Source organism: Fulmarus glacialis, unplaced genomic scaffold (genome assembly GCF_000690835.1).
Source record: "Fulmarus glacialis isolate BGI_N327 unplaced genomic scaffold, ASM69083v1 scaffold18, whole genome shotgun sequence".
NCBI classification, from domain to species: domain Eukaryota; kingdom Metazoa; phylum Chordata; class Aves; order Procellariiformes; family Procellariidae; genus Fulmarus; species Fulmarus glacialis.
In genome coordinates, this window is record NW_009227334.1 from 10,040 (window position 1) to 33,589 (window position 23,550).

The following is a 23,550-nucleotide window of genomic DNA, read 5'->3' on the forward strand; positions in this document are numbered from 1 at the left end:
ACTGGAAATGTGTATGGCTAAAGGAAGACAGTTCCCACCCCAGGATCTCACAGTCAGAAAAAATGGTGCCACGTTTGCCCCAAGACCAAGGTCACATTTCAACCCAGATTGCTTTATTCACTTCCCTGATAAAGAGAAGTTCAGCATTTGGTTTCACCCCCAACCATTTCACTGCCTCTAAGGAAAAAGCAACCCATAGAAAGGTATTACTTTCTCTTCTCAATTGTGCATGTGTTTCCCTAAGGCCCTCTTCTCCCTCTGCCTCTTTGCTGTGGTTTAACCCAGCAGGCAGCCAAACACCACACAGCTGCTCACTCACTCCCCCCACCCCCTGCAGTGGGATGGGGGAGAGAACTGGGAAAAAAAAAGTAAAATTCATGGATTGAGATAACAACAGTTTAGTAGAACAGAACAGGAAGGGAAAATAATAATAATAATGATAATAATAATAATAGTAATGGTAGAATATACAAAATGAGTGATGCACAATGCAATTGCTCACCACTCGCCGACCTATAAGCAAGCAGTGATTGCTACTTCCTGGACCACGCCACGTATTTATATACTGAGCATGACGTCATATGGTATGGAATACCCTATTGGCCAGTTAGTTTAGCTGTCCTGGCTATGCTCCCTCCCAGCTTCTTGTGCACCTGGCAGAGCATGGAAAGCTGAAAAGTCCTTGACTAACAGGGTACTTAGCAACAACTAAAAACATCAGTGTGTTATCAACATTCTTCTTATACTAAATCCAAAACACAGCACTAGGAAGAAATTTAACTATATCCCACTGGAAACCAGGACACTCTTGTCATCCTAGGTGAAAGCCAGACACTTGCAGAGATACTCCTGGGAGCACATTCCTTCCCATGTTCTCTTTGTCAGTTTGCAGGAGAACCAGATTTGGGCCCTGAAATCCACACCTAGTTGGAGCTGTCAGTGCAGGCAGCAGCCCTCCTTAGCACCCTCCCCAGTGCCCCCTTGACCTCTCTGTTCCTCAGACTGTAGATGAGTGGATTGATGAGAGGTGTGAGGACAGTGTAAAAAAAAGAGAATGTTTTGTTGAGCTGTCTCAGTGCCGCTGTTCTGGGCAGCATGTAGACAATGATGAGGGTCCCATAGAAAACAATGACCATAGTGAGGTGAGAGGAGCAGGTGGAAAAGGCCTTGTGCTTCCCCAGGCTGGATGGGATCCTCAGGATGGCAGCTATGATGCAGACATAGGATGCCAGAGTGAACAGAAATGGGAAAACTACATCTGGGAAAGACAGTACGATAATAAGAATTCTGATCATCTCAGTGTCACTGCAGGAGAGTTCCAGCAATGGAGCTTCTTCACAGAAGAAGTGGTCAATTGCACTGGGGCCACAGAACCTTTGGCGAGAGATGAAAGATGTGATTCCTGTAGAAATTAGCAGTCCCACAACCCATGATCCAGCCACCAGCTGGAGACATACTTTCCAGTTCATGAGGCTTGCATAAAGCAGGGGTTGACATATGGCCACATACCGATCATAGGACATGGCAGCCAGCAAGTAACACTCAGAAGTTGCAAAAGTGCCAAAGAAGAAAAACTGTGCCATACATCCCTGCACAGAGATGGTCCTGTCTCCAGTCAGGAAGCTGGCTAGCAGCCTGGGCAGGATGGTGGAGCTGTAGCAGGTCTCTAGGCTAGACAGATTCACCAGGAAGAAGTACATGGGTGTGTGGAGATGCGGGTCTGTGACCACGAGCACAACGATGAGGATGTTCCCAACCATGGTCACTGTGTATATGGTCAGACAGAGGAGAAAGAGAGGTGTCTGGAGCTCACGGGCATCCCCCAGTCCCAGCAAGAGGAACTCCATCAGCAATGTCTGGTTGTCCCATTCCCCTCTCTCCATGCTGTGTTGTAGATCTTTCTTTTTTCCACTTGCCAGGCAGGAGAGCTGTAAGGTAGAGCTCTTATTGATGTGTTGTTTCACAAAGGAGTTGTGGAGGCAGCTTCTTCTAGAGAAAGCATGGATGTTCACAGACACCTGAGAGTTTCCATATTCTCTGTAAGAAAAAGGAGAGGAGAGGAGAGGAGAGGAGAGGGACACCTGAATCAATGAGGCGATGTGAAGAAGCAAGACTGTTCTAGAGGAGAGGAGAGGAGAGGAGAGGAGAGGAGAGGAGAGGGACACCTGAATCAATGAGGCGATGTGAAGAAGCAAGACTGTTCTAGAAGGAAGGAAATAGGTCAGAGAAGATAATGAAGATCGTGTGCTTCATATTTTTTCCCCTTCAGCTGCAGTCTCTGATGCCTTTGGGCTGCCTTTCTGCAGGAGCACAGCGCCTGCACCTCCACACTCAAGATGTGCTCTCAGAGCTCTCTACTCTGATAGGGAAAGGGATGGCGAGTGGGAGCTGAGATGGGGCAGGAGCAGTATCTAGTATGTGATGGAGGTAAACACCTAGTAAGAATTTGTGTACGTGCACAGGAAAACCCCACGCTGAGAAATAAAGCCCTCTGCCCAATCCTCCTCCTTACATTTCTGCAAAATTGGGGAGGGACACACTGATGTGCCTGTGGTTTCCCATCTTATGACTTTACAGTGAATCGGAGACAACCATGGCAGTCACCTACACAGAACAGACAGTTGCTGGGAAGGACTGGCACCTCAAAATAGGCAATCACACCGACTCCATGACAGTCCTCTTCTGGGCTTGGAAGAGCTGTTCATTGAGGTACTCCTGTGGAGAGAGGGCCCCAAAATCAGTGCTGTACTTGGAGAGCAGCATGGGGTCTAATGTGAGAAAGCTGAAGATGGGAGACTGATCCCTGAGAAAAAAGTGTGAGAGAGAGAGAGAGATGAAGATAAGTGGAATTTCACTGTGAGAGATGAAATTACATGTGCAGGCACCCTGGGACCACACACCTGCCCAGATGCTTCCTACAGCCCAGCTGAGGTACGGGAGTGCCTCCAAGCTGTCTCCCACACAGCAGCAGCACAGCTCTAACAGAACAGTAACAGCTTCACTGCCAGAGAGCTCAGCAATGCCAAGGACATAGAGGGAGTATGTGGAGCAAGGAGTGAGCTCAGGAAGGAAGACACTCAGGAAAGGACAAGAGAGAGGCACAGGACTTGTATAACTGACACCATGCAAACTCCCATGAGCTAAGTAACAATAAATTTGCCTGTGCAAATGCAGCACCTACCTGTAACCCTCAGCATGAAGCACTGACTTCTGTGATGGTACCTGCGAACAAAACCCAAGGGCTGGATCTCACACTCGATTTCTTCCTGTCCACTTCTTATCTCTTCAGACCCCAATTCCTGCCGCACAGGCTGCTACACTCCTGTATTCTGCTTCCAGCAGTCCCTGCTGTGAGTCATCAACAGTACCTGAATGTGCCCTCTCTCCAAACTCTCCCTCTACTCATAGAAGGAATCAGCCTCCTGAAGGGTCTTGCTGCATCTCCTCTCCCCTTGGGACTGCAGGGAGCGAGCACTAACTAGTCCCTGGGGGAAGGAAGTTCTGAGCTGGTGGAAAGTGTGTCAACAACTCCAGCAAGGGCTACCCCTCCCCACACCTTTGTGCCAATTCAGCCTGCTCTGAGGAAGAACAAAACTGAGGCAGAGTAATAAGCAATGGCTTCTGTAAACACTGCAGCAAAGACAAGGGAGACCCCAGGAAGATGATTCAGATTTCCCCCTGCAGAAGACTACATTGAAAATAACTCCCTCAGAATCAGGCAGCTGTGGCTCATGAGAGTCATATTTTCCATGTCTACCAATGCTCAGTGGGGAGAAAAAGAAACAAGCAGCAGGCATTTTCTCCAGTCCATTTGGGGGTGCCAGGCTCTGTGCTCAGAGGAGAGAGGCCACCCAAACTTTGGTGCTTAGGGGCTTGACCCATCAGGGCTGAAGTGAGCTGAGTTGCCCATATGTCCCTATAGCTTTGAATCATCTTTTCAAAATGAGAAGTCCACAGTGCCTTGACTGGTTTATCCCTCCACTGGCTGGCAAGGCAAGAAAGGATGGCCAGTGCAAATGGTCTTTTGTGCCCTGGCTCTTCAGGATGGGTGAGATGAATCTCAAAGAAAGGGTGAGTTCCTGCTGGGAGTCACACTCTGAACTGTAAGCACGAACATGGAGACGCCAACATCTGGACTCTGTGTGGTCCTCATCTGGTCAGTAGTGGCTGAAAGAGGGAGTCTGTCACCTGCGCTCTAGAGCATTTCTACTGCTAGTGGGTCTCTTTGGCCTCCCACTGCCACTTCAAGAGGGGCAGGGTTGCCTCCAACCCTTGTGTCATAGCCCTCTGCCCCATATGGATGCCTCAAACACCCCATGGGCAACAGAACTGCTTCCAGGGTCCTGTGTTCAGGCAATGCCACTGCAGCGCTGCATATGGATGCTCAGCTGGAGGGTGCTGACTTTCCATCTGGATCCAACTCTATGGATTTGGGCCTGTGTCTTGGGAAGGATATCCAATTCACTTGAGAGGGCCTAGGGTACCCCATTGACATTCCACTGCTGGTCCAGGTCAACCTGCCTCTCCTAGAGGTCCTGGGTCCTCACTGCCCTAAGCAGGGCCTTGCATATCCCAGTTTATGTCAGAGGACTACTGATTGTATTGATGTGGAATTGTCTGCAGCCCTCAGTGTCCTGCACTTATCTGTGCCTCGGGTCCCTTAGATTTTTGAGGTCCTGCTTTTGGTTGCTCTCCAGGGCTGAAGAGGGCTCTAGCACTCAACAGTTAGAATTCACCCCCAAAATGAAACATCATCCCAGCCAGGAAAGTTACAGACATCCCAGAGCAGGTGTAATCCAGTGGGCTTTCTAAAGCATTTCCACAACTACTGTGAAGGACAGCAGAGATGATGAAGGTGGACGTTGCCACGTCTTTGGGCACAAGTATGTAGGCCCAGCTGCAGATTTCATATCCAAGTGCCTGGAGCCCTGTCCATGGCAGCTTGGAGCCAGAGCAGGAGACACCTTGGGGAAAGGAGGTGCTGAATGTGGGACCAAGAGAAAATACAGCAGTGCAGACCCAAGCACCCATCCATGGATTTGAGTCTGTTACCCAGTAAGCATTACCCAGTTCACTTAAGACAGCCTGGACTACTCTATTACTCCTCCCTCTTTGAGTTTTTCAGAGGGGCTGAGAAGGTAAGACCAACTTTTACAGATGTTCTCTGCAAGAAACAAGAACAGGAAGGATAGGATTCATCTTGGAGGCTTGGTTCAATTGCCCCATATTGCTGTTGATATGTAGATGCCCTGGAGTATTGAGAACATGCATGAATCAGCACATGTGCATGAAAATTGGTATGTTTAGAGAGAGACTTCTCCCATTCCAGAACAGATGTACAGAGGACATTCCTGAATCATCTCCAGAAGTACTGTTGCTTCTAGAAAGGAGGAGCAGACAATCAGTTCAGACTCAAGTGTCTCACTTGGAGACCTCTATGGTTAGGTGAAATAAAACCTATACTGTTTTTTTTTTTTCATCTGCCATGGTGATGTCTTCATCTGAGATCCTCACCCAGACTCCCTTTATCATCCCTATACAGAGGGAAGAACTTTGAAAGCATGATTCATCTTGTTCCAAAATAAAATTCCTAAGAACAGTGAAATCAACTGCTCTTTCTAAGAGCTAATCTCCTCCCACTGAGTGTAAAGAATGACTTGTTACCCATCTACCATTTCAGACGTCTGCATCTGGGGAGAGAAGTTCCTTCTTTGGTGACTTTGCCAAATGCCTTGAACTGTTTCTACAGCCAAGCCAATGGATAGTTGAATGATAGACTGCTAATAACAGGTGCTGCATTTTACTTGTGGAAGGGCCCTGACTCATCTTGTATGGAGCATAGTATTTTGAGTATTTTTAATTATAAGTTAATAAATACGTTTGGAAACAAAGGAGAGGGAAGGGAAATGTCAACTTTGTTGACAGTCTTATGTGAGGCATAATGGTTACTGGTAGAGATACTAGACAAATATATCTTGAATCAGGGTAAGAGCCAATGAGATAGCCACAAGAATGAGACACAGATGCTCCCGGAAAGTATCAAATTAAAAGAAGAAATACGTGTGTCCGTTTCTGTAAAACATTAGCCACCTGTTGGAAGTTCTGTCAGAGATTTACATTAATCTCTTATAAAATTAAACACTTAGCAAATTGAAATGCAAACCTCCAGGAGATACCATCTCCAGCTCTGGCAGACAGCTGCGTGGGATTTCTCATCACTTACTGTCATAGTCTAATACTCTCTGACCAGGTTCTTCCAGAAATTCCACACAAGGAGGGCTTAATGCTTAATTTACTTATCTGAAGATATTTGATGTACATGACATTTTGATTTAGCGAAGTGATACAGCAATGTACTGAAATCACAACATAAGCACAATATATCAATTGCAATATACAATTGGATTAAAATACAAATGTGATTCCCTTTACCAGTCCCTATACACTCACCATCATGATGCTGGGCATCCCAGATGCAGGGAACAAATATACGGGTTGAAGCCAGTTCAAGTTCACTGCTCTCTTCAAAGTTCATTTGTCTGGTTGTTCAGTTTTTATACTGTATGTTGGGCTGAGCCACATATACACTTCCCCCAGGCTGGCTTGTTCAAACAGATACTACTTTCTATTCATTGTTTTAGGGAAGGCCATTTACCTAATCAGCTGACCGACTCAACTGACGTAGCACTTTACCTAAAACAAAGGCCACCTTATGGTCCCCTTTGTGTTGAGAGAAGTTCAGTTTCCTTCAGTGCTATTGTCACTTCCTATTTTCTCTTCGGAGCTTCAGGAGCACATCACCCTTGTCTATCTTCTCTGAGCCTTCTTCCATGGTAGGGTTTCTTTGATTAGTCACAAGTGGAGGCATTATACATTCATCCTATAATGACCAAAGGGATATGGGAGCATCAGGATTAAGGTTTAACTTGACATAATATAGCTGTAAGGTGGACAAGAGGAGCTTGCTGTGGACATGGTGCTTTCTCTCCAACAGTGATGCTCAGATGAATTTACACTGTTTTGAGGAACTTTTGGCGGGCAGAAGTTAGGAGGGAATAATTATGTTTGCTCACACTGAGGCACTTTGAAAAGCTACTTTACTTCTTCTGGGAAGTTCTCCCCAGAGTTTTTGCTTCACTTTCTTTTTTCTGAGTTTGTAAATGAAGGATTTCAACAAAAGAGTTAAAATAGTGTTAAAGGTGTTGACAAATTTGTGTAGCCCAGGAAGTTCTGCAGTGACAGCTTTATATAAAGGAACATGGTGGAGCTGTACCAGACTGCAATGCAAGTGAGATAGATAGACAGAGCACTGTGTGTCAGTGCAGGAGAGGGCAAGGCTGGAGTCTTCCTAACAGAGGAAATGATTGATGACTTTTGGACCACAGAATGTCATCATGTCTGAATGCCAGAAAGGCCAGCGGAAAGAAAGCTTCTTTGCCAGGAGCAGAAGGCCAGCTGAGCAGAAAAGACAGATCAAGACTGTTAGCATCATGCATCAGCTACACAAAGGAGAAGGTACTCTGTTTAATCTCCCCCTCTCACACCCTGCACCACCTCCACCACTGTGAGCTGTTCTACTCCTTGTAAAATCTCTTCTCCAATACTAGAGAATCACCAGTGCGGCAGGAAGTGGAGCCCCTCTGTTCATGAAGTCCTGGGAGATTCCCATATCTGTGGTCCAGTTTTTTCCTCTGTGCACAGTGCTTTTGGCAATTTTTCTTTGGTGGCCCTGGAGAGCAGCTGTAGTGGAAGACCATGGTGCCCAAAAGGAGTAATTAGCTGGATTTTCTTTCCTGTAGGAGTAAACATGCAGGTGTCTGCAGTGACGTCTTCTGAGGTGACACACACAAAGCTCAGTCTTTGTGCCAGGGTGGGAGTGAGTTGGGTCAGAAGGAGAGACAGGAGAAAGAGAATCAGAGGGAGGCAAAGACAATGAGGCACCTGGAGAAGAGAGATGGTCTGTGTCTGTGGGAAACTAGAAGGTGAATGAGTAGCTTTATTTGCACACAAAAACAAGGTTAGAAAATTGTGGTCTGGGTCCCAATAGGAGAATGATTTTCCTTCTACTCATGCCTAGTAAAAACCCAAAGATGTGTGAGAGAAGGTTCAGGGTTTCATGAGAAAAGGGCATTTGAGAGACCAAATAATGAATATGTCACAATATGTGGGCACTACTAGCTAATGCTAGAATACTTTTTTCTGTCCCTTGTACATCTGATTCTGGTTCTGTTCATGGGACAAATCTTTCCCTGTCCCTTTACGTTCATAACCTCCTGTAAAGCAAATGCAATCACTTCATATTGCTTGAGGGTTTAGAGGAAAACTTTGCCAAGACTGAACAGTCACTGAGAATTGCAGACAGAAGACATGAGTTCAGTCAACATGCTCATGCCTTTTGTGTCTCTTTGACCATGGTTGGGGCCGGAGCTGGAAAAACATTGTTGCTGTAGGGAGCTCCAGGACCGTCTTCCACATGGCCATGGGCAAGCTTTCTTGTGTTACCTCCTGCCATGGATGGCTCATCTTCCACAATGACTCCCTAAGAGAAGACAAAATTGCTGGTCAGTTGTTCCCCCTGTCCAGATCCCAGGGCAGGAAGGGAGACACTGGTCACTAGAAGATTTCTCCCCCTAAGGCTTGACTCAGGAGACATCATTTCCTATGGGGTCAGGAGCCTTTTTGTTTCTTGAGGTACTGTAGGTTTTGCGGTTAATGACCTGCTTGCCCCTGAGAGACAGAAATGCTCTGTGTTAGGCTTCAGTTGTGCTGGAGTAACTGGATAATCTTTGAAAGTGTCAGGGGCCTGTGCTTTGCCTGTGGATAATTGATGGGAGGTGATTTTTTCCACACTAGGTAAGGGATTCAGTCTTCCCATGGAACTATTCCTGGGCCTGAACGTCTGTCCTTTTCTTGTTGTAGGGCACTGCTTGCTTGTCCCTGAATAAGGGAAGGCAACATAGAAGTCTTCACTTTTGAGCTCTGCTTCTCTAAATGTTGGATCACACACTTCAGGAAAGCAGAGAGGAATGGTGGTGTGGGGGTCTATGCACAGTAGACCTCACCTTTCCTTGTGAGACTTGAGAATTTGACCAAGGCACTGTGACTCCCAGCACCACTTTCTTTAACCACCAGGCTATACCTTTCCTCCAGACATGGACCCTCAAGTCCAAGCCTTTGAAATGGAGCTCAACAGCCACCCCTCCCTACCGAAAACTCAGGAGTCCAAACTGCAGTCCTCCAGTGTTCTCTAGACTGTGGGCTTCTAGGCTTTGCCCAGACATGGGATCAAACAACAGAGCTGGATCCACAATGTGCAGTTTCCTCCTCCTCCAGCTTTCAGGAATGTAGACTTTCTTCAGTTTGCAGTTCTATAGAAAGCAATGTCTTATTCTGCTTTGGCACATCTTTGTCATGCCTACAGAAAATGACTGCCTAGACAAAAGCAGAGGGTCCAAGCAGTGGCAGGGTAAATTCATTGTCTCTGTTGGCATCAGAGGGCCAAAATACCCCCACTGTTGTAAATTGTGGTAACCAGTTTATCCCAGATGAAGGTCTGATTCCGCTTTGTTTGAGGAACAGGTGGTAGATGAGAGTAAAGATGACTTTACAGAGCTCTGACAAACACTTCCTGTTACAAAATGTCAGGCTCCTATAGCAACTCATCATGTACATGGTAATTTCAGAGTGCATTCATTTTTGAATTGCTTAACTGACTATGTCCTTGCAAAGTGAATCATCCCCAGGGCTCACTGGGAAGAGCTAATAACACAAACCCATGGTGTCTCTTTGCCCTTGTGTGGAGAACTCAGAGTGTGTGGCTGGAGAGAGGAGGGAAGGCTCCAAGTGCCATCTTGTCAGTTCTCCCAGGATTAGCTGGCTTTGCTCCTATGCTGGTACAGCCACCCGTGCTCCAAAGTGTGGGCCATGGACTTTGTGCTGGCTGGGGAGAGAGGACTCACCCTGGTTATCTGGCTGGGACAGCATTGGCCTGCTCTTCTGCCCTTGCTAGGAACAGTAGAGAAAACCCTGCTGGGAACCAGGAGTACTAGGACCAGCTCCCAGCCCCTCTGGGCACTGTTAGCAAGTTGCTGAATGCCCACTGTTACAAAGCGAAAAGAGGCACTGGTCAGACTTGCCTGGCTGCGCCTAACTGAGGTGTTTTGACAGGTTTAGGGGGTAGTTACCTCCTGAAGGAAAGAAAGAAACTGCATTGGAGTTGAAGCTGCCAAGTCAGTTCCAGACATTCAGCCAGACCACGTCTACATGTAAGGAAAAAACCTAAGACATGTAGAACAGCTCCTCTTGACAAAGACTCAAGTGTTCCTCAAGTTTGCAGAAAACAAAAAACGAAAGAAATGAATACATGAAACCCTGCAACTCCCTGGTGACTGTTAAATCCTTAGAGAAAGAGGTAGGGGTCTGGAACCAGCCAGAGCTCCTGTGCAGGAAGTCATGCTGCAGCAGTGGGTTGTGAGTCTAGGACAAGCCCGACTTGTCATAAGCTGCAAATGCTGAGGTGAGGAAATAGAAATGAAATTGAGCTGATGAAGTTACTTGCATTAACTACTGACAAATACACCCTCTTGAACATGCAAACAATTGCTAATTAGCAGGTGGAAATCTTTTATCAGCATTATCAGCATGTCATTTCACATCTGTCTTAATGTAGTTACCTCCCCTCTCAGCAGGTTTTCCTTTCTTCCCCCTTCAGTTTTGTTTGTGAGGGGCTGAAAGGTGTGGTGGGTCAAAGCATGGGTTTGGTCCCTGCTGCAGGGATCCTTGAGCAGGACTTTGGGTGGATGCATGTCAGCATGCCCAACAATTTCCTGCAAACAGTTTGGGAGCTCCCCTTCCTCAGGTAGATTACATCCTCTAATGTCTTCTGCTGGTGAAAACAATAATTTGGAAAGCTTCTGGCTACCCTTGGGACATGTAGGCAACACCCCATCCTCTCTTCCTGCAATGCAACTCTCTCCCTTTCCTCTCCCACCATACAGGAAAATGTGCCATCCTTAAAGATCATCTTCTGTGAGAGCCACCTCCCTAGCACAACTTGATGCAGAGCAAGAGGAACATCCTTCCCTAAGAGCCTGTAGGGTTGCTGCCCTCTAAAGGCCTCCTGCAGCCCTCAGGGTCCTCACCAGAGCCCAGCACTGGTCAGGGTCCACATCCGCAGGACGTGTTCTGAGGCTGCGAGGACATTTCTTGTGAGAGACAAAGCAAGTCAGTCAGAGCCCCATGGCCACTGTCTCTGGAGAAACCTTCCTTAGCTCCAAGGTACAGGTCCTGAAAGGGGCCTACTCAGCATGTCCCACTCTACCTTTCCTCTGGGAATGGTGAAGGGTCACCATGTGCCAGAGCCTTCACTAGCAGGTTTAGGAGGCTGCAGAAGCTGGCGAGGCCACAGCCCCCATGGTGTGCTGGAATGACAGGCACAGGAGTGTGTTCATACAGGCAGAAGATGTGCACCAAGTGCCAGAAAGGTCCCATGTAAACAGGTGATGTTGGCCTGGGCCCAGCTACTTCCACCCGTGCAATCCTCAGCTGGACACTCTAAGGCTTCTGTGTGACAGGGCATGTTACACCCTTGTTTCTTCCTCCTTCCCTCCCTCTCAGCTTGCTCCCTCCCAGCTTGCTCCCTTCCAACTTGCCAGACAGGCATTTGTTGTCGCTTCCTCAGGTGAGCGGGCTGTGTTGCTGGGATTTAATTTAAGAATATTGCCAGCCCGTTTTGCATCCTGCCTGTTCTAGAAAGTCTCTGGGAGTTCTCAGCATACAGTACTGATGTGTCTGGAGGTGCTCCAGACCATCCCTGTTGGGGTGGGATCCAGCATCTCCTCACTTAAGTCCACAGTTAACTTGTGTGGATGCATGTGTGCTTGCTTGTGTGGACATTTGTGCATGTGGATCTCTGTGAATGCATGTGGGTGCACAAAGTTGTACACGACTCCATGCAGATCTGCATGATCATGTGTATTTGTGTGTTCTTGTGTGTCCCTCATCATGAGGGAATGTGCTGCTCATGGCACTCTCTACTGCTCTGTCCATGAACACTACAAAGCAGCAGGTTCTGAAGGTTTCAGTTGGACCCTTTGTTTTCATCGTGATCTCACCTATTGACATCACAAGCAAATGGAAGGAATTTCTCAACCACATACACACAGATTCATGTAAAAACACGCTTACATGCACACAAAAAGGGTGCATATACATGCATGGTTATTTAGACACATGCGTGTATTGTTACAAGCATGTGTACACAGATATGTGTGCACATCTCACACACGTATGTATGTGAAAACACATACAATATGCCTGCACAAATACAAACATTTACTTACATGTGAGCACACAGGTACTGGGTCTCTCTGGGATGGAGTTAACTTTTCCCATATTAACCCTCATAGTGCTGTGCTTCATAGCTAGAATGGTGCTGATAACACGTTAATGTTTTGACTATTGCTGAGCAGTGCTTGCACAGCAGCAAAGCTGTCTCTCCAACTCCCTCTCCAAAAGGCCAGTAGGATGGGGGTGGGCAAGGGGATGGGAGGGGACATAGCCAGAAGAGCAGACCCAGACTGACCAAAAGGATATTCCATATCACATGATGTCATGCTCAGCAATAAAATGCAAGAGAAAGGAGGAGGATTGGGGGGACATTTGTTATTAAAGCATTTATCTTCTGAAGCAACCACTACACAAACTCTGGCCCTGCTTTCCAGGAGTAGCTGGACATCACCTGCTGATGGGAAGTAGAGAATAAATCTTTTTGCTTTGCTTTGCTTCTCTGTGCAGCCTTTGTTTTTCTTCGTTATACTGCCTTTATCTTGACCCACAAGTTTATCATCTTATTTTCTCCTCCTGTCCCACTTGAGGAAGCAGACTGAGAGAGCAGCTTGGTGGCCAGACAAAGTCAACTCATCTTTTTGGTGCTCAATGTGGGCCTTGAAACAATGGCAGTTTTAAATTGAGCATGCTATAGCTGTAGTAGTTATTAATTGGCAGGCTTCTGTGCAGGTCAGGGAGTTTCCTTGCTGCACTGCTTATCTCTTTATTTGGCTGAGCTTGGGAACATGCTAATAGGACCAAAGGCTATGCACTTTGCCCTGGCATTGGGGCCCTTACTGTGCTGTGGGAGCTATCTAGTGGAGGGGATGAGGGAATACAACTTCTTCTTCCCATCTGGGACTGATGTGTGTTGTTTTGTTTTGCAGGCTTCCAAGGTTCACCCTTACATGAGCTGTTTAATTAACAGCTGTACTAATTAGCACTGTTGGCTTATTGTTAGGTTTGTGAAATCCAGTGTCATCCTAGACAGGTGTAAGAGGAGACAACTTCTGGGTGAGGCAACAGTGAAACATGCCCTGAGGTGGTTAGTCCCTGGGTGGCAGGGTGTGTGGAAGGATTTGGGCAAGTGCCTAGGGCGGTTATCACCTCCCATAACCTGGGATTTTACACTTGAACAGGCTAGCAATCCTGGTAAATTGACACACCATCTGATAGAAGTGTGCCTTGCCTACCTCAGTGAAAACAGCAGCTTTCAGCACTATTGGGGCTTGACCTGTGCCTATCAAGCCACGATTCAGTTCTATCAGAGGATGGTGGTTGAGACAGAGACCCAAACCACCTCTGAGAATGCCGTGATTGAGCCAGGAATCCAAACTATGTCTGAGAAGACGATGGTTGAGACAGAGACCCAAACCACATGTGAGGTCACCATGATTGAGATAGGGACCCAAACACTAACTACAGTAAGCATCCTTTTCAACCCAAGCTGTTCTATGATTCTAGCATTCTATGATTTTAGCGTTGTGTTGTCTCCTGTGGAAACATATCCATTCCAATTCCTGGCATTGAGTGTAGACTCAGGGAACAGAATAGGCATTTTCTGTGACTGTGGAAGAGTCTATGGTGATAGTCCCTTGATATTAGTGTATTGACCCATCCCCCAACTTAAAATCTTAACTTAATATGAAGTATTCTGTCTTGTAAGGCTAGAGAAGCAGTAATTTTATTCAAGAATGTGTTTCTGAGAAATTAAGCTCGTACTGACTGAGAGCTAAGAACTGTTGGATCCAAGTCCTTTCTGGGACTGAAATTCCTTTAAGAAGTTGACTCTCCAATTAGAATGTCCTGGTGACCCAGGTTGCACTGTCATCACGTCAGGGTACAGTGCTCACAGTCCATCAGTCCCCTCCCAGTGGCCTCATTGTTTCACTGCTTAATTTGTGAAACTGCAAGTGCCATTTGCATGAAGTCAAACCAGTCCAGTTGGCAACAGCTGAACCACATATTTCAGTCTTTCTTTTAAGAAGTCAGATTTCTTTCCCCCACCTGCCAATGGAAGTTTGGCTCTTCTAGCACTTTCTGAGCTCTGAAGGCCAGTGATGGCAGCAGAGTGGTGCATTGGATTGTATTGCTACTCAGCTGTGGGTATATGGTCTGGCTTGTTCTGTAAGTTGGAAGAAGTTCTGCAGACTCACCAGAAAATGCCATCTGAAAATTGGAAAAAGTGCTGAGCTCTGGTTTTCAGAGCTACATGCCCTTCCATTGGCTCTGAATGTGGCCAAAGAGCTGATGTCCACCTGCAAAGGCACATGCTGGTGAGTAGAAATCCCTGTCATCCTGATATAGGGCCCCTAAAAGGAGTTCCCTCCCTGTGTGCAGGTAGTGTCCATGCCTCACTCCCCTGACCTCTCATCTTAGGCCTGTGTGGCCGGCTATTACATGCCCATGGTCTCATGTCCCTGAGGACAGAGTTGGCTGCTGACTTCTGCACCACAAAGATGCCCCTGTTGAATTCCCTCACGTTCACACTGAAGAATCAGGAGACGAAAGCTGACCTCAGAAGGTTGTCTTGCAGGGCGGGGCTGGGCCAGAGTCAGTAGGTATTTTCCCTCTACATGAGATACCTGTGGACTGAGGAAGAGGACGGAGGATCATGGACTTGTGAGTCATGATGCCAGCTGGGGAGAGAAGCTGTCCCAGAAAGTGCTAGGAATGAGGGCTGGGTTTGTTCTTGTGTTTGAGAGGGAGGAAGGATCCATCTGACTCCAGAAAGGTGCTGTTTCTCTCCCAGACCACATCTCTCCCAGCAGCACTGATTTCTCCTCTTACACGTCCAGCTTCTCCCCTTTACTTTTTCCACCTCCCCTGCTCCCACAACCTCCTCCCCTGCTCACCCTCCTTGCCCCGAGAACTGCCCTTCAGCACTTGGTTCGTCCTGCATTTTTGCCTGACAGTCAACACCTGCTTTGCATCCCCTGGAGACTTCATCTGATAGCTTACTTTTCCTTTTCTATTGATGGATGATAGCATCCAGCAGAACCCCATGTCCTTTACTTCCAGATGTAGTTTTAAATGTCCAATTTTCCAATGAGACACTTTGAGAGAATAACCGTATTGTAAAAATAGAAAGCACCTCACTTCAAAAACTTCCTGCCATGCCTTGTTGCTGTCATCCCCACTCCACTTTGGCTACTTTCAGGGCTCTGGGATCCCCATGGCCAAAGTGCCTGTGCTGGGGGCAACCCCTACCCACACTTCCATACACCCAATGTTGCTCCAGGCAGCTCCGCTCCTGCTGGTCCCTCCGGTGGCACTGCCTTCAGGCCCCGGGGCTGAGCTGTGGCTCCTGCTTGCTCTGTGCTCCCAGCCTCTGTTTCTGGGGCTGCTGCCGGCCTTTCACAGGCCACTTGGCCTGCAATACCGGCTCCAAGAACAGCACCAGCATGTGGGGCTCTGGGGTGGAGGGTCAGCGTGTGGTTTTGAGGTGCTGTGTCCTGGGGCAGCAGCACCTGTTCTTGCAATCCAGGAGTGCCAGGTGCCCCCACGATGGCAACTCATCCCAATCCTGCCTGTGCCTGGCAGTGCAGGGGGACCATGGCTCAGCAGCCCTGTGCTTCCTGTCCCATCCCACTTCTGTCCCGCCCTCTGCCTCCATGGGCCACAACCCCGCCGAGTGCCCCACTCCCAGCACTCTTGCCTCCCCTCTGTGCCCCTTTGATAATGTGACCCGGAGTCTGGAGGCAGCAGTTCTACAACAAGTATGTCTGCCTGAGAGGATGCTCAAACACCTTCTGACTTAGAGGGCTGCGAAAAGCCCAGCTGCTGCCTCACTGCTCAAGTAAGAATCTCCAAGTACTGAAAAACCTGGCCCTGGCCCTTGGAAACCTGTGGCATAGCAAAGATTGCAACTTGATTCCTTTCCTTGGGATGAGCACCAGTCTATCATCTCTCGAGAGCCTCCCTGGGTCAGCAGTGTGGGATGTAAGGAGGTCTGTCTGGAGCAGCAGTTAAGAGATTTTCTCCACTCTCCACAGTGAGATCTGGAGGCTGCTTTGAGGCAGCAGAGGGAGGACAAGATGTGAAACTGCAAGCACCAACTCCCTCTTGCTTGGAACTCGGTGGGCAACCTATGAAAGGGAAAGCATGACATAGTCCTGTTTTTTCTGGCAATCCTGGTGGGACTTGCAGCCTTTGGTGAGATGTGTCTTTCAGGCTAGCAAGGATTGGCGCAAGAGGAGTTGCTGACCCAGGCCTCTCAGATGCTGCTGTGGATGGATAACCTTGGGCAGATTCAGAGAGATTCTCCTCTGGGCTGCCTGTGGAGAACTCCCAGGTGCTTTTCCATGTGAGGGATGCCAAGCTGCAGGACAGCACCACCTGTCTCTCCACTGAGCCCACATTGGTACCCACAGCTTGCAGCATCACAGAGAAAGAGGGTGTGTGTGTGTGTGTTCCCTGTGGAGTGTCTCCCTCCCCAGCACTGTTTGCTTGTAGACCTCAGCTTGTCCAGCAGTGGCATGCTGGGGTTGTGGTGAGGCTGGATCTCTGCCACCCCAGCCTGTGCAGCAAAGACAAATGTCATTAACAGCATGCTTGTGTGACTTTTCTGTCTGAGGTCTTGGGAAAAGAGCAAAATAGTCCAATAAAACTGTCAGGTTCAAGGATTGCCTGGACTTGGGGGAGAGCTACTGAGGGATGCCACATGAACCTCATCAGGCTCCATCTGAAATTAGCTGTGGCATGGGAATGAGTATTGATGTATCTGACTGGCTTGTCCTGCTCTCATTCTTCCCTCAGCCTCCTCTGAAGCACACTGTTGCAGAAAGGAGCCCTTGTTGTGAGACGTGACTGCTCTTGTGGCTTTATCTCCTAGCCAGAATACCCAGAAGAAGGAAAATCCCTTCCTAGATGCGCACCTGGGCATCAGCCAAACCCTCAGCATGTGAAAAAGACGCCATCAGCCAGAGACTGGGGAAGATTTTCTGTTCAACTGGATTCCCACCCATGCCCCAGGCTGTTCCGTTGCTTTTCATATCTCTCCTCCATCTCAGGGGAATCACCATTGCTTTGCTGGGGGGAATCCCTGTGCCCAAATTTCCTGACAGAAAACAGCTGTTCATTCCATTTCTAGGAATGAGCTTGTACGTCTGTGCACTGTGTCATGCTAAGTCCATTTGGTGCAGCGAAGAGCTGGCCTTGGAAAGCAGCTGTGTTGGAAGCTGACAAAACCAACCATGGTGTCTACAAAGAAGTTTTAGCTGAGTTTTCCTTTCTGAGGGAGTAAAAGTGTATGTGTTAGCAGTGAAGCCTTCCGGAGTGACAGGCAGAGCTTAGTCTGTATCAAATTGGGGTGTGTGAGAAGGAGAGACAGAACAGGGAGAATCAGGAGGCAAAGAGAATGAGGCAAATGAAGAAAAGAGATGTCCTATGCCTGAGAGGGACCGAAAGGTGGATGGTCACTGAGAAGTGCAGACAAAAGTTCTGCATTAACCTGCTCAGTTAACATGCTCACATCTTCTGTACTTCCTTGTCTACACTTACAGCTGGAAAGCTGGATGCATGTTGTGGCTGTGGAGAGCTCAGGGGATGATTCTTCCACATGGCCATCTGCAGGATCACCCCTAGGGTGTCCTCCATGAAGAGCTTCAGTGGGCTGTTGGCTGAGGGACAAAAAATTATTCACTGCAGGCAGAACCAGAGAGGGAGTGTTTCAGGCAAGATAAGAACAAATATTTTCTCTTCCTCATTTCTTCCTTCACCTTCCTCACTAAGTCATTTCCAGAAGCTCTGCTCTTGGGGCTGGGAGGGGAGGTGGTTTTCTGACTTTCTCACCCTGTTGTGGTTTAACCCCAGTTGGCAACTAAGCACCATGCAGCTGCCCGCTCACTCTCCGCCCTCCAGTGGGATGGGAGAGAGCATCAGAAGGGCGGAAGTAAGAAAACTCGTGGGTTGAGATAACAACAACAACAACAACAGTAATAACAACAACAACAACAACAACAACAATAATAATAATAATATTGTAATGAAGAGAAAAACAATAAGAGAGAGAACAAAACCCAAGAAAAATGAGATGCAACTGCTCACCAACTTCTGACCTATGCCCAGCCAGTCCCCGAGCAGCGATTGCTGCCCCCTGGCCAACTCCCTCCAGTTTATATACTGAGCATGACATCATAAGGTATGGAATATCCCTTTGGTCAGTTTGGGTTAGCTGTGCTCCCTCCCAGCTTCTTGTGCCCCTGGCAGGGCATGAGGAGCTGAAAAGTCCTTTACTAGCATAAACACTACTTAGCAACAACTAAAACATCAGCGTGTTATCAACATTCTTCTCACACTAAACCCAAAACACAGCACTATACCACCTACTAGGAAGAAAAATAACTTTATCCCATCTAAAACCAGGACATACACACAAACAGGAGCATTGGTCTCAACATGCACCTCAGCTCAGTGTGGATCCCACTATGCAAAAATGCCTGTCACCTCCTGCCAGGGTGCCCGCAGAGGGGAGCTGTGCTCTGTTGCAGCTCCGGGCTTTCCCATTGCCAAGAGCTTCCAGAGAACAGCCTGTAGTGCCCGGCCCTCGTGTGCTGGGACCAGGACACCTCCAGTGGCGTGAGGGACCCAAGGAGCCTCTATGAGAACATTACATCCCACTTCCAATTCCCTGTCATCTTGGATTGCTCCTGGGGGCCTGAGTACACACTTAGGGACTGCGCCTTCCTTCCACCCAGCCTAGCACTTGGCCAGCAAAGCTTGACATGGGGAGAGGTTTCCTACCTTGGTGGCACTGATCTGCTGTCCATCATTTTGCTGCAGATCCCGTCAGTATGTGAGGTCTGTCGGAGGACAGATTCCCCCTGAAACAGGGCTCTGGTGTCCCAGGCAGGGTGAGAAGATGGAGTTGCCCTGGCACTGGTGAATCACCCAGTGCCGCTGCTTGTAGGTCTCAGAGAGGAAGAAGTGAGGCCTTGGTCTCTGGGCACAGCAAGAAGGTGCCCACTGCCTGGATAATGAGTATGGACAGTGAATCTGCCTGGAACTGCAGGCAGGAGGAGAGTGAGGGGGGCATTGCCTGGTCCATGGGACCCTGCATGCCTGAGCCCTTATTTCAAGCCCAGCGGTGCCTTCAGGAGTTCTTCCTCTGCACCTAGGAGATGGTGATTGCCTGAGGCGTGAAAAGTGTTTAAATCACCACCTGGAGCTGAGGGTGGAGGTCAAAGAGACTGTCAAGGATCATTGAAAAGCATACCTAAATACCTAAAATTGGTTTTAGGGTGGGTTTTTTTGGTCTTTGTTTCTCACCATCCTGTTCTATTTTTAATTGGTAACAATTTACACTAATCTTCCTCATGTTGACTCTGGTTTGCCTGTGAGGGTAACTGGTATTTTATCTCCCTGTCTTTATCTTGACCTATGAGTTTTTTCACCTTATTTTCTCCCCCTGTCTTCTTGAGGAGGGGGATTGAGAAAGAGTGGGTGGGCATCTGGCAGCCCAGCCAAGGACCCGACAAAGCTACTCCAAACAGGACAATATGATGCCCTTGAGGAACATAAACATGAACAAGAAATAATAAGGTGGAGGACAGGACCAGGAACACAGCCAGGAGAGAACATGGACAAGACTCCCATTTGACCCCTTTCTGAGAATTAGGAAATTGCAATTATTCTTGGAAAGAATAAAATCACACAAAGGAGAACATGGCTCAGAGTCAAAAAGGACTACATTTCAAAAAAAATTCTCATTATCTTCTTCAAACCGTCAAGAGCTACAGGTCGGGAGTAGCTGAACTGGAAAAAAAACCACCTCACTTTGTTATTTTTATAGCGTCCTTAAATTCCGTATATGTTCACTTTTGTTTTAAGAGAACGCATTCTGGGGACAGAATTGGCTTAGTGCAGATGATCATGCAGGTGATTATTTGCAATCTCCAGCTGAAATTTTTGTTAATTAAGGCCTTCCTTCAGACCGAATTTTTTTTTCACTTTGAGATAATCTCTTTTGTAATTTTTAGAGCCATGGCAAAGGAGAACAAGACACCTGTAACTGGTCTCATTCCCCTGGGCTTCCTGACCTTCCTAGGTGGGCACATGGACCCATGTGCCATTATGTTCTCCATGTGTCTTCTAACCCTGTTAGGGAATGACCTCTTCATTGTCACTGTGTGGAGCAATCGGCACCTGCAGACCTTGCTGCATTTCTTCGTCATCAGGTTTCCTTTGGGGAGATCTGGTACACCACCACTGTTGTGTCAAAAATGATGAAGACTTTCCTTGTCACCAGGAAAACCATTTGTGTTGCCTGCTGGCTGGCACAGTCATGTTCCCCTTTCTTCCTGGCTATTACTGCGTTCATGGTCCTTCAATAAGTCCTCCAATGTTTGGCAATAATCCCCATTCCCCACAACCTGATCATCCCTACTTTAGAAGCCAGCATTATAGCTCCTAGGACTATCCTCTTACAGTTAAAGGCCTTTCCAAATAAACCAAATTGCATATTCATCTGTCAGCTGTGCAGCACTGAAAAGTGTCCGAACAAACCGGTAGACGTGCTTGTAATCGGGGCCATGCTTGTAGTAATCATCTGGAACTTCTTCCTGTGTGAGAGGATGAGATTTTTCCTCAAAAATATCCAATCATCTGTCTGAATCTCTGTTCTTTATATGGTAGACTATTGCTAATGTTGCACTTTGTTGTGCTTCTAAGATTAGGTTGACTGACTGTGCAGTCATCTATAAATATTGTTGAGCGTGAGCTGTATATTTTTGTAAGCTGCCCAGGAGAAACATGGTTGATGTGGTTACTCTTCCTCTTCTCTTGCACATCTGTAAGACTCGCTCAGGAAAACTGTGCTTGTTTTAGGATGATCACATGGCTTAGATTCCAAGGTAAAATCACCTTAAATCACCTAGGAACATCTGGCCGCTGATGTGCTGGCAGTGAGGGTTGCCACTACTGGGATCTGAGTCCCCTGACTCAGCCTCAGCTGATCCTGAGCTGCCACCTACTGCCACCACCTTGTACATGTCAAAGATGACCAAAGGGCTGGAGAACCTGTCCTATGAGGAAAGACTGAAGGAGTTAGGTGTTTTCTCCCTGGAGAACACAAGGCTTGAGGGGGACCTCATCACAATATTCCAGTACTTAAAGGGTGGCTACAAAGAGGATGGAGGCTCTCTCATCCCAAGGAGCCACATGAAGAAGACAAGGGCCAATGAGTACAAGTTGCACTGGGAGAGGTTTCATCTTGATAGAAGAAATAAATTTTTTACAGTAAGAGCAATCATTCACTGGAACAACCTTCTCAGGGACGTGGTAGAGTTCCAATTGCTGGACGTTTTCAAGGTGCGATTGGACAAGGTGGTGGATAATGTCATCTAGGATCCCTTTCCCATGAAAGATTGGACCGGATGATCTTTTGAGGTTGTGATGGGTTGACCCTGGCTGGCTGCCGGTGCCCACCAAGCCATTCTATCTCTCCCCCTCCTCAACTGGACAAGGGGAGAAAATCTGATGAAAGGCTCATGGGTTGAAATAAGGATAGGGAGATCACTCAGCAATTACCATCACGGGCAAAACAGAGTCAACTTGGCGAAATTAATTTAGTTTATTGACAATTAACCATGGAGTAGGATAACGAAAAATAAGAAAAAATCTAAAAACATCTTCCCCCCAGCCTTCCCTTCTTCCTGGGCTCAATTCATTCCTGAAGTCTCTACCTTCTTCCCTCTGAGTGGCTCAGGGGGACGAGGAATGGGTTGTGGTGAGATGATTACATGTAGTCTCTGCCACTCCTTCCTCCTCAAGCTGCTGCCCTGCTCCACAGTGGAGTCCCACACATGGGAGACAGTCCTTCACAAAATTCTCCAATGTGGATCCTTCCCAAGGGCTGCATTTCTTCACAAACTGCTCCAGCTCGGGTGCCTTCCAAAAGGTGCAGTTCTTCAGGAACAGACTGCCCCAGCGTGGATCCCCAACGGGGTCACAGGTCCTTCCACAACACGTGCCGTCATCCCTGAATGTATTCCATTATGATGCAGTATTGCTGATGAATGGGATGGGACACATTGTCCAAAACAATGCCACCACTCAGCCCTAGTCTTCCTTTTATCCCCGACGCACCTATAGAAGCTTTTCTTGTTGCCCTTGATGTCCCTGGCCAGATTTAATTCTATCAGGGCTTTAGCTTTCCTAACCTGATCCCAGACTGTTTGGACAATTTCTCTGTATTCCTCCCAGGATACCTGTCCTTGCTTCCACCCTCTGTAGGCTTCCTTTTTGTGTTTGAGTTTGTCCAGGAGCTCCTTGTTCATCCATACAGGCCTCCTGGTGTTTTTGCCTTACTTCCTCTTTGATGGATCATTGCTCCTGAGCTTGGAGGAGGTGATCCTCGAACATTAACCAGCTTTCTTGGGGGCCTCTTCCCTCCGAGGCTTTATCCCATGGTACTCTACCAAGTAGATCCCTGAAGAGGCCGAAGACTGCTCTGCTGAAGTCCAGGGTAGTGAGCTTGTTATGTATCATCCTCACTGCCCTAAGGATCATGAACTCCACCATTTCATGGTCACTGCAGCCAAGGCTGCCCTTGAGCTTCACATTCCCCACCAGCCCCTCCTTGTTGGTGAGAACAAGGTCCAGCATAGCACCTCTCCTCGTTGGCTCCTCTGTCACTTAGAGAAGGAAGTTATCATCTATGCATTCCAGGAACCTCTCAGATTGCTTATGCTCTGCCGTGTTGTCCCTCCAAGAGATATCGGGGTGCTTGAAGTCCCCCATGAGGACTGCTCTTAGTTGTCTATGGAGGGCTTCATCCACTCGGCCTTCCTGGTTGCGTGGCCTCTAGCAGATCCCAACTGTAATGTCACATGTCCCTGCCCTCCCTTTAATCCTGACCCAAATGCTCTCAGTCGCCTCCTCAACCATCCCCAGGCAGAGCTCCATGCACTCCAGCTGGTCATTGACATAGAGAGCAACACCCCCTCCTCGTCTCCCCTGCCTGTCCCATCTAAAGAGCCTGTAACCTTCCATTCCAACACTCCAATCACAGTAGCCCTCCAAGCACAACTCCGTGATGCCAATAAGGTCGTAGCCCTGCAGGTGTGCGAACGTCTCTAGCTCCTCTTGTTTATTCCCCATACTACGTGCGTTTGCATAGAGGCATTTCATTAGGGCCTCCTCATTGGCCTGTGCCCCATCTCATCTCATGGGCCCTCATCTGGGTCCCATCTCGTCTGCCTGTGCCCATGTGTGCTGGCCATG

The 23,550-nt window shown here is 47.9% G+C and overlaps 1 protein-coding gene and 1 pseudogene across 1 annotated transcript; both read right to left on the reverse strand.

Annotated features, from left to right (window-relative positions):
- Positions 1 to 923: 923 nt before the first annotated feature.
- LOC104070721 (olfactory receptor 2D2-like) lies at positions 924 to 1,883 on the reverse strand. Its single transcript, XM_009583093.1, has one exon. The coding sequence runs from the start codon at positions 1,881 to 1,883 to the stop codon at positions 924 to 926; it is 960 nt and encodes a 319-aa protein (XP_009581388.1).
- Positions 1,884 to 2,655: 772 nt separating this feature from the next.
- LOC104072157 lies at positions 2,656 to 21,350 on the reverse strand (annotated as a pseudogene).
- Between the last annotated feature and the right edge of the window lie 2,200 nt (positions 21,351 to 23,550).

Coding starts and splice junctions, on each gene's coding strand:
- LOC104070721 (XM_009583093.1), bottom strand. CDS start 1,883: ATGGAGAGAGGGGAATGGGACAACCAGACATTGCTGATGGAGTTCCTC.